The sequence below is a fragment of the Arachis stenosperma genome, chromosome 4 (genome assembly GCF_014773155.1).
Source record: "Arachis stenosperma cultivar V10309 chromosome 4, arast.V10309.gnm1.PFL2, whole genome shotgun sequence".
NCBI lineage: Eukaryota > Viridiplantae > Streptophyta > Magnoliopsida > Fabales > Fabaceae > Arachis > Arachis stenosperma.
This window is the reverse complement of record NC_080380.1, coordinates 9110378-9121260: the sequence shown is the minus strand read 5'-3', so window position 1 is coordinate 9121260 and position 10883 is coordinate 9110378. Positions and strand designations below refer to the sequence as shown.

At 33.3% G+C, this 10883-nt stretch overlaps 2 protein-coding genes across 2 annotated transcripts; both read left to right on the top strand.

The window, feature by feature from the left end:
• Positions 1 to 455: 455 nt before the first annotated feature.
• Positions 456 to 2817, top strand: LOC130976891 (uncharacterized). Its single transcript, XM_057901849.1, has 3 exons — positions 456 to 804; positions 1683 to 2126; positions 2457 to 2817. The coding sequence occupies exons 2-3, from the start codon at positions 1683 to 1685 to the stop codon at positions 2607 to 2609; spliced, it is 597 nt and encodes a 198-aa protein (XP_057757832.1). The 5' UTR covers positions 456 to 804; the 3' UTR covers positions 2610 to 2817.
• An 838-nt stretch (positions 2818 to 3655) lies between these two features.
• LOC130974336 (sodium/hydrogen exchanger 6-like) lies at positions 3656 to 10253 on the top strand. Its single transcript, XM_057899178.1, has 22 exons — positions 3656 to 3683; positions 3966 to 4446; positions 4540 to 4599; positions 4733 to 4757; positions 4873 to 4958; positions 5069 to 5180; positions 5697 to 5759; positions 5888 to 5907; positions 6005 to 6099; positions 6343 to 6371; positions 6485 to 6516; positions 6615 to 6662; positions 6765 to 6825; positions 6905 to 7002; positions 7095 to 7170; positions 7273 to 7292; positions 7437 to 7534; positions 7670 to 7779; positions 8454 to 8555; positions 8967 to 9067; positions 9146 to 9225; positions 9688 to 10253. Exons 1-22 carry the CDS (start codon positions 3677 to 3679, stop codon positions 9762 to 9764), a joined length of 1881 nt encoding a protein of 626 aa, XP_057755161.1. The 5' UTR covers positions 3656 to 3676; the 3' UTR covers positions 9765 to 10253.
• The last annotated feature ends 630 nt before the right edge of the window (positions 10254 to 10883 follow it).

Here is a 10883-nt window from a genome sequence, read left to right as displayed (position 1 = left end):
CAGGTTTAAGTGGTTTAAATATTTAAATTAATAAATCAAATTATGATCGAGTTTTTTTAAGAAAAGAAAATAGAACAAAATAGTTGGTAAAATTAAAAAAATAGAGAATTTTACAATGCACTTAACAGTCCAGGAAAAATATTTGATGGAGTTGGTCATGATGGAACTGCAAAAAATAATTATAAAATTGTCTCAATTTATTTTGTTGTATTTATTAATAAGCAACAATTTTTTTTAAAATTAATTTTTAACCACAAAAGAAGACGGTTCACATTATGTGACAACAGTCTGAAAGAGAAGCTCCTCTGCTATGGAGCATTGTTTTAAAAAATCGAATCAGATTGACCGGTTCAATTAGATTAATTAAAAACCGATTATTTATTCGGTTTGGTTGAGTTATAAAACCGTCTAGTAGAAAACCGATAAAAAAAAAAAGGACCATTGAGAATCTTTACCACTGAGGTTCAAGAAATGCAGGGTGTTGGCAATAGAGGAGGGTGGTTGAAGAAGTTGGCAAAGGCAATGGCGACAGTCTGGTTCCAAGGCAATCTGTGGTTCCCAAAAATATTATTGCTACTCATTGTAAATACAGTAAAATAAATTGGGGCAATTCTTTAAATATTTTGGGCAGCTCCATCAAATGGAGCTATTGTGGACAACTCCATCAAATACTTTGCCAACAGTCCAAATTCACAATTCAAAACGCAGTTTTGAACGAACGCAGGGAAGAAGAAGAGACTGAGTCTCTCGTGCATCACGGAGAAGAACACAAGAAGAACCGTAATTGAAGCATTTTCATCTCAGGTAGCTACCTCTTTTACTAGTCTTCCAATCTCTTCATCTTTGTTTCGTTATGTGTTTGTGCGTTGAAGTTTGAACCGCCGCTGTCCTTCCCAATTCTCGGTCTACTTGAATTTAGGGTTTTCCAGCCATAGTTTGTACTTTTGGACCATGATATCGAATCTTCATCTCTTGCATGGTTGTTTGAGTAATAATGTTTCCACTTGAACTTCAAGATTTATGTAATTAAAGAGAATCGAAGGTTTTTTTAGCATCGCACAGATCGGTTGCTAAATGTGTAGGTAGTGTTATGTGCAAAGTCCTCCTTGAAGCGATTGTGATGATAAATGTTTCAGACTTTCTGCATTGATAGGTCTTCGTTGGGTGCTATGTTATTATTATTCCGTAATTTGAACAATTTGTCATTGACAATCTTTTTCTATCGTTTATGTAACCGGTTAATTCCTTTGTTTTTCATGGTTAACTTTTGTTTCTCTGAAGAGCATGGTAGTGTTCTCCATAATTTGGACAAGTTCTCATTGACAATCGTTGATGCTGCTGATTTTCTGATGATTTCAACTTACATAGCAAAACTAGAATTTGCTTAGTATTTTTAGAAAATTAATATCAAGAAATGCTGTTGTCTTTTATTCACTCCATATTCTGCAAATGTGTAAATATCTATCCTGATAGATTAATTTTCCCATTTCTACTTTGATGTGATCTCCTATATTTTTCCCTTTCTACGCTCAAGTTTCAGTTATATCTAGTACTTGAATTTTTTAGTGCTAAAGTTTCAATTTGATCAAATACATTATGTATAGATTTATCATTTGTTTAATGGTAAGGACTCAGAAATTTAACTATCAACTTTTAAATTCTGTTGCCATTCACATCAACAGATGGCATCAGCAGCAGAGAAGTATGCTTCATTTCAGGAGAAAGTGACTAGAACAGTGTTCCTTGACAACCTCTCACCCCAAGTCTCTGAATCTGTCTTGAGAAGTGCTATTGAGCAGTTTGCAGCAGTAAAAAGTGTCAAGTTCATTCCCAACTACCTTGGACCAAGAAATCTGCCGCAGTGTGCATTAGTAGAGTTGGATTCCTCCAAGAAGGTCAAGGAGGTTATCACCATGATAGGGCAGTACCCGTTCATGATTTGTGGGATGCCACGGCCGGTAAGGGCTCGTCTTGCTGAGGCAGAAATGTTTGATGATCGGCCTCAAAATCCTGAAAGAAGGATAAGGATTCGCTGGTTGGATCCAAATGACCCGGATTTTGAGGTGGCAAAGGAATTGAAGCATCTTACGCGCCAACATGCTGCAGAACATGCATATGCACAAAAAGTAAGTTCACATGTTTTTATTCTTTTCTCAACTGCATCACAAGCATTATTATCCCCCTTGTTCTTGGCTTTTATTTTCTGTTGATCCCTTCTATTTACCGTTCATACCTTTCTATTATATGCAATGGATTTATGGGAATTGTGTGTCTACACTATGAAATGGTTTTTGTATGCGAAGACCACTTGCTCTATGAAAATGCTGCCCCTTTTTTGTGATGTCATAATGATGTTCAAAATATGTGGCTTGTTAATTCATAATCAGTATGAGATTTTGTGGTATTTAGGTTATTCTATTGTGATTTTATATGCATTTTGTGTTCTTTTCTTTTAGCTGCAACTACTTCTTGAAGAAAACCTTGCCGAGCAACAGGGAGAAACACTTGAAATGCATTACAAAAAGTATAAATTACTTGACAGCGTTGTATCTGATGGAACTGCCAAGCGTCTGAAAGAATGGTATAATCTCCGTGGTGCAGATGAATGAAGGCTTCTGTTGGGTTTAACATTTCATGTACAGGCTTCAATGCTGCTAATTCTACCAAAGAAAACAATTTGTAAATATGATGCTTCCTTAAGATGCTTTTTTAGTTTTTCATTTTGATTGTGGTCCAAATTACATTTTGATAGAAAGTTATCTTGTGAACTTTCAAATTAGACGGGTTAAAGTACAACATAGTGTTTTTGGTAGTATAGTTGTATGGTTTTACTGTTCAACCCTTTGCACTTTTCATATATCAAAAATATCTACACAGTTAAAAAGACGAAAATGGAAATATATATATATATATATGCTCATCCATTTCTTTTCTTCATACATTAGGCATATGTATTTTGCTTCAATATCAAGTTATTGCCTTCTTGCCTTTTAGAGAAAAGGATGATCCAATAAAATTACTATATTTTAGAGAATTTATTGAATTTATTATACTACTTTGAATAATAATATCTAGTCTGGGATTTTGTCTAAATATTTTAGAAATAGTTATCAATTAAAAAAAATTAGATTTGTTCATTCAATGCCAACTCATTCCATTTTCCTTATGGCTTAATCATCTCTAAACATTCACATACAGTTACTTGGTTTGAGATATTAAGAACTATAACTCCAAATTTAAAACTTGGGACTTTCTTTTTCTTAAAATGCAAAGAGAGATTCTTCTCGTTCAAACATATTAATTAATCACTGCTAAATTAAAAAATGTTTCCGAATCTAAACGCAAGAGATATGGCTAATTTTCTTATTTAAAATAGTGTTGTGCGATGCTACGATTACTCTTCTAGTGAACAATAATTTTGCTTAAGAAAACAAACAAACAATAACAACTATTGGTGTGTGAAGGATTAGGAAAATGACTTGAACGTAAGTCAAACTTAGACTTTTTCTTTATGTTGTTGTTAGTTGTTACTAAACTGTTCGTAGATGATCTCAAATGCTGGGGACCCAACGTGAGATCTTGTAAAAAGTAAACAGAAAAATTATTAGAATGAGTTTAAAGTTTGATGGATCAAGTCATCGAATCAGATTACGAAAGAAAATTTCACTATGCAGAAATGTTTGGTTAGTGTGTATATAATTTGTCGTGTCACATTAACATTTATAATTTATATCTTCTTCTTCTATATATAACATACTTATTATTTTGAGTTTTTGAGTAATCTCAAATCTATTATTATTATTTAATATATAAAAAGATGAATTATTAACCATGTTAGTTTTTGAAATTTAATTTTAATGTATTTATTTTATATAATTTTTTAACTATATTTGTTTTTTTATTAATTATTGGTGAGATTAAAAAATTGAATAAAATAAAATAATGCATTAGTGTTTTAAGCATAGTCCAAGGCGTGAGGAGAGAGTGGAGAAGAAGAGAGGAGAAAGAGAAATCAAAGAGAAAGAAGAAATCAAAGAATTCGTTTGAAAATCACAACAACCGAACCGATTATTGCGAAGAATCAGCACCGCCATCACTGATCACACCAAACAACAACAACACAACCAAAAAGGAACAAAGCCACTCGCACAGAATCCGTTCATTCCCAATCGAATCGGAATCGAATCGATTGGAGGAACTTGTAATGGGGATGGAGGACGATATATCTCCGGCCGACGCTCACGGCAGCAAAACCCCCGGCAAGGAACAGCAGGCCGCCGGCGTCGGAATCCTGCTTCAGATCATGATGCTCGTCCTCTCCTTCGTCCTCGGCCACGTCCTCCGCCGCAAGAAGATTTACGTCATCCCCGAAGCCAGTGCCTCTCTTCTCATTGGCTTAATCGTTGGTGTTCTCGCTAACATCTCTGACACCGAAAATAGTATCAGGTTCTTCTTCTTCTTCAGTCACTCTCTCTTTTTTCTCTTCTTAGTTTTATTTCGCTGACTCTCTCAAATTTGGGGCTTTTCATTGTTGTGCAGGGCGTGGTTCAATTTTCACGAAGAGTTTTTCTTCCTCTTCTTGTTACCTCCTATCATATTATATCCTTGTCATCATTGATCACAATCTTTTCTTTCCATTGTTATTATTATTATTATTCTGTTTCATTCAATTTAATTTATGTAATTTAGTTTTTGATACTCTATACTATGTTTCCTTGACTCTTTACTTTACTCAGTCTGGCTTCAGTCTTGCACCTGTAAGAACCTTTATAGTTCATAGCTCCATTTTTTTTAGATGTGTTAAATGAGTTCTAGTTTGTTGTTTGGAGAATATTTCTGACTTGGTGATGGTGGTAATGTGGGATTTTGCAGAAACCTTTTTTCTCTAATTTTGGAGCAATTGTGACTTTTGCAATATTTGGCACATTTATAGCCTCAATAGTGACCGGTGTTTTAGTGTGAGTTTTTCATCTTTCTCCTCATAGCTAGAATTTTGACTGGTTTATTTGGATTTTTCAGATTCTTTCAATGTTTATGTAATCATGTTTTCTTCTCTGCCTGGGTGCAGTTATCTTGGTGGGCTGGTCTTCCTCATGTATAGATTGCCTTTTGTCGAGTGCCTCATGTTTGGGGCTCTTATATCGGCGACTGATCCCGTTACTGTTTTATCAATATTTCAGGTGATCTATTGCTTTGAATTTTTCTGCTTTTTTTTGTTAATTATTCCATTTCCAATTTGCATGACCGATACAAAAGGCTTTTGAGGGTCAGTGTTTAGGACTCATGGATTTTTTCTACTCCTGCTTGCTCAACTTTCAGCTGCTCATTTTTTACTTAATGATAATGGCAGTTGTCATAATGGTGAAGAAGATATCAATGCAGAGCATAGTTTTATCTTGTTACTAATTAATTATCATGAAAAAGAAATATGAAGCTTCAATTGAGAAATCCAAGTTTTAAAAACCCTGATATGTTATGTTTTCAACTAAGCTAATCATGAATGACAATGACCAAATGGGCAAATTATGAATCAGATTGAAGGTTTAGGGTTTGACTATCTCTCCAAACTATTTTGTCCTTTATTGTCATTCACTCATGGTAGGTCTGAGTATTATATGTAAAATAGTAAGTGTAACATGCCATCTGATAAACTTCGTTCCTAAATCATTGTTTGATTTGCTTGCTGTCATTTGCAGGAGCTGGGCACAGATGTCAATCTATATGCTTTGGTTTTTGGAGAATCTGTTTTGAATGATGCAGTAAGTTTCCGTTGCTTCTTCTCTTTGCATATCTGGTTTAAAGATAAATGGTGCATACTGGCTGATCTATTCCTTCTTTCCCTTTTATATTTGTTATTCCTTTTGTCCGACTTCCGTACTATTGGCAGATGGCAATTTCTTTGTACAGGTACCTTAATTTCTGAAATAGATCATATCATCATGCTTATCAAAAATAGCCGAAGTATCATGGAAGTTAACTTATAACTCAAGCACTTCCTTTGCAGGACGATGTCATTGGTTAAGACTCATCCATCTGGACAGAATTTATTAATGGTGGTTGTTAGATTTTTGGAGACTTTTGTTGGTTCAATGTCTGCAGGTTAGTCATCTATCCAATATTTTGTTCAGGCAATGTTAAGCTTGTTAAATCAGTTCAGTTTTGAAGGTTTTTTGGACAGAACCTTTGCTATTCATCATTTGTTATGTCATCATAAGATTTGTAGATTTTGACTTGCCTATTGTGTCTTCACCAAATTCATGTTGCCGCAAGTCAAGGAGAGCAAGTGACCTTACTACTTTCCGATATTCCTGGTTTAATTTTTTACTTTTTGGTGAATTGCAGGTGTTGGAGTCGGATTCATATCTGCTTTAATATCCTTTTTAAGTTCATTCTTCTTGCCTTGTGTATTCGTAGTATAAATAATAAGGGGTTTAATTTTTTAAAAAAATGTTCACACTTTTTTGTGAACCTTAACCATGAGTACCTTTTTAAGTATGCAGGGTTGGATATTGACAAGTAAGTATATATAATTTAGAGTATACTTTTCTTTGATAATACGACTATTTACATCATGCCTGGAGAATGCTGATAAGAAAATTTTCCATTCTATACAGCCTTCAGAACTTGGAGAGTTGTCTTTTTGTTCTATTTCCATATTTCTCGTAAGTAACCTCCCTGAACTATGTCTTCATAAATATTTTCATGGAATTGTTGTAAATTTTCGATTCTCAGTGTAAATCAGTGTAAACTGTTATCTGTTTCAGATACATGCTTGCAGAAGGCCTTGGTTTGTCTGGTATCGTATCAATACTGTTTACAGGAATAGTAAGTAAATTTCATATTTCTCCTTTTTGTCATGTATGTGTTGAAATATTGTTATGACTACATTTTTGTTTTCTCTTAGGTCATGAAGCACTATTCATATCCAAATTTGTCACAAAGTTCTCAAAGATTTGTCTCTGCTTTTTTTGAGTTGATATCTTCACTAGCAGAGACCTTTGTGTAAGGAGAATTTCATTTACAGCAGTTGCTGTCTTGTATTTAAACAATTTCTCTAAATAATGCATGACTACCTTTTTTTGTTATGTCTACAGATTTATATACATGGGCTTTGATATTGCTATGGAGCAACATAGCTGGTCACATGTTGGATTTATATTCTTCTCCATTGTATCCTTTATTTGGCCCATAAATTTGAACTGGTGTGATTTTTATTAGAATTGTCTGTTGTTCGTGGTACTCTTTCCTTAACTCTTATGATGACCACTTCAGATATTCATTGGAATTGCAAGGTATTTGCTGATTGCTATCGTTTAAAGTATTTGAATATGGTGGCATATGTTCTTTCAGGCTATGATATAAACAGATGCATGCACTTTCAGGTTTTTCCTTTCACTTTCCTCTTTTAAGTCGTAAAATTTCTTCACTTTGTGCAGGGCGGCAAATGTCTTCTCTTGTGCTTATTTGGTCAACTTGGTCAGACCTTCTCATCGAAAGATACCTCCAAAACACCAAAAAGCACTTTGGTATAGTGGTAAGAAATTAAGCCTCACATAACAATTGGGTTTTGCTTTGGAAAATTATCATTTGTTGATAAAACACATTACTTCTTGGCTTTGGCTTATTCTTTGCTACCATGCTTATGTTTTGTTCTTTATGAACATTTCAGGACTTCGAGGAGCAATGGCCTTTGCCCTTGCATTGCAATCAGTTCATGATCTTCCAGAGGGACATGGTCAGACCATCTTTACTGCAACAACAGCAATAGTTGTTTTGACGGTAGGCATGCTCATATTCTTCCTTTCTTCTGTTCACAACTTTGAATTAAAAGGAAGAAGGAAAGAGACAATGTTTATGAGGTTTACCCTTTTTCAGGAGTTTTACATTTTTGGAGGGTTTTTTTTATTAACCCATCAAGACACATAATTTCCCAGTTAAACTTTTTCCCCCCTCTTTTTTGAAAAAAGATATTACAATCTTATTTTGTATCTTGCCCCTATTAAGATTTTAAAATGTTATTGAGATTGTTTAATTATCTCATCCTTGAGCTGTTTGGGAGAAAATCAAGAGTGCTGAAATAACGGAATCCAATTTTAAGCAAACACTGATCTGTTTATCTACTGATTCAATTTGATAGAGTGCCATTTAAGAATCTCTTGTAAGATAGATTGGCAGAGCTGTAAAAGAATATAGAAGTCATGGAAGTTGTAAAAGAATGTAGAAGAATATAGAAGTTATAGTTGTAAGAGAATATAGAAGTGCCAATTTTCTAACTAGAAAACTTAAGGTAAACACCAAAAGAACTAAGTTTCATCTTATTATTTATTTCTCCTGTTTAGTCTATTAGCAAGTGGCCATCCATTTTCTGCACTTTTTTCTTTTCTTAATTGTCTTTCTTTTTCAACCATACCTAAACAGTAATTTAAATGTGTAACTTATTTTGTTTGTATCAGGTATTATTGATTGGGGGATCAACCGGTACCATGCTGGAAGCTCTAGAAGTGGTTGGTGACAGTCATGGTGATAGCCCTTTGGCCACAGTGGGCACCATCACAGTAAGTTTTGCAACAAATAATTTAAGACTTAGGCTATTTGATTCAAAAAGAAGCTGACACATGCAACTAAGCTTTTGGTTCTGTTTTTCAGTTGCATCTAAAATTAACTTTATCAAGCCTATGAAGTAGAGCCTGACAATCCCCTCACTGAAACAGAATTCTATGTGTCAAACATATCTCAAATTTTTTTATGTAACTATCCTGCTTAACTAGTGGCTGGAATAAACATTTCAACAACATATCTAGAGACTTTGTTTTGATTTTGAATTATGTGAATCGATCTTCAGTCATGAGTTCTTCTTAACTTAGAGTTTTAGCGAAACAGTTTTGATTTACAAAACACAATATTCTAATGAATATTTCATATATTTCTTTCTCTATCAACTAATTTTCTACCCTTTCTCTTACAAGAACAATTATGAGGAAAACAATGGTTATGTTGCTCCTTCTTATGATGAAGAATCATCATCAGGAAGCAGATTCAAGATGAAGCTAAAAGAATTCCATAAGAGGTATCATCTGAGCTGTGAAACTGCATATAGACTCATTGAAGTTGCAACCACTAATTTCTCTTTGCATCTTTCTTGCAGTGCTGGATCATTTACTGCAATAGATAAAAACTTTCTGACCCCATTCTTTACAAGTCAAAGTGGAGATGAAGATGATGAAGGTAAGTTTGAGTTTTTTATTTAGCATTGCCAAAGAATTGATAAAGTAGGTAGGCATCAAGTATTGATGTCTGGTCTGATTTGATCGTCCAAGGAAACAACTGGTTTGTAAGGTGTCCAACCAACTTGTATTCCAATAATCTTAATTGGTCCTGAATATTTGCTTTTTTAAAAAGAGAATTTTATATGGCATCTTTCGACCATGATGTAGGATTGGATATCTACAATCTTTACTGGTATAAGCCTTCTCTTCAGGCTTTTTGAACCTGCAGCTTCTTTGATTTAGAAAATACATATAGCTTCTTATTGGCTCATTGTAATATTGTTTGTTGTGTTTCTAGTATCATTCTTCATTCATGATCTTAGGCATATTATACGAAAACTTTTTTCCAATAAGTTGCTTTGATTGATTAATTCTGTTTGGATGTTACATTACCGTGATTTGTTGTTCGTGTTCTGGACAGATGAGCCATTGACTTCAACAAGACCGGAAAGACCGGGACGACCGGGACTTAACCGTCACAATCCTTATTCATCTTGATTCATTCCGACAACATAGCACACTTTTGAAGCCTTTTCTGTACATAAAATTCAGTGATGCAGTTTATAGACAGCTTGTAGGAAATTGGCAACAATACAAAGAGAGTCAAAATGGCATTCGGATATATACCATTGAGAATCTCATGGCAAAGTTTCATTGGGATGGAAGACCATCATCTCTGCAGCATTTATTTCATGCAAGTTTGATGAGTATACATACATATATATATATATATGCCTCTGCCATGAAGTTGGAGGTTTATAATCTGGATCTAACCACACGTGTATTCTTAAATGTATTGATTATTCCTGTTTCTACCGGTTTATCACTTTGATTTGATATAGTTCTCAGGAGTTTGATAATCCTAGTTCATAGTTAAAGATAATTCAAATTCATTTGTCACAATGATTACTATATGCCAAGCATGAATAGCGATATGTATAGAGGAAAATTGAAGATTGGTATAGTAGTTGGCACATTTGCATGTTAGTGGATGCAGTATCTTATCTTCATGATTAATTCTATAATCGGCATTTAGAATTTGGTGCTTTAAAGTTCAACGGGACTGTTTAATATTAAAAATTATATTGGTATCTAAACGTGTGGAAGAGCATATCCATGGGAAAGGATGACATATTTTAAAATAGCAATATATTAAGGAAATAAATTTATGTTTGATTTAAAATATAAAAAAACATATTAGAGAAATATTATTGTATTCTACTCTACTGTGACAAATACTATGACAAATTAAAAGTAACTTTGTACTTGGCGAATTGCATATTATTGATTTTCAATCCGAAAAATAATTATGCTAATAATAATTTTATTCGAACAAATATTGTTTATATTTCTTAACAAAGAGATTATGCATAGATTTAAAATGAAAATTATAAATAGTTGATAATTATGTAAACAATTAAAATATATTTTAAAATAAGTAACAAATTGAGATATTAAATTGATATATAATAAGAATATAGAAAATGCAATATCCATATATCTATTTATATTGTTTATTTAGGTTGATCATATAAAATAAATATGTAATATAAAATATGGATTTTCCCCAAAAAATGTAAACTACTGTCTTTCAATTTTCAAATTTTAGAAAAATTT

Bases quoted from the DNA above. Each gene is read 5' to 3' on its own strand.
- LOC130976891 (XM_057901849.1), top strand. From the start codon at position 1,683: ATGGCATCAGCAGCAGAGAAGTATGCTTCATTTCAGGAGAAAGTGACT. The intron at 2,127-2,456 runs GTAAGTTCACAT...CTTTTCTTTTAG, and splicing joins AACATGCATATGCACAAAAA to CTGCAACTACTTCTTGAAGA.
- LOC130974336 (XM_057899178.1), top strand. The intron at 4,447-4,539 runs GTTCTTCTTCTT...ATTGTTGTGCAG, and splicing joins GACACCGAAAATAGTATCAG to GGCGTGGTTCAATTTTCACG. The intron at 5,760-5,887 runs GTAAGTTTCCGT...TACTATTGGCAG, and splicing joins AATCTGTTTTGAATGATGCA to ATGGCAATTTCTTTGTACAG.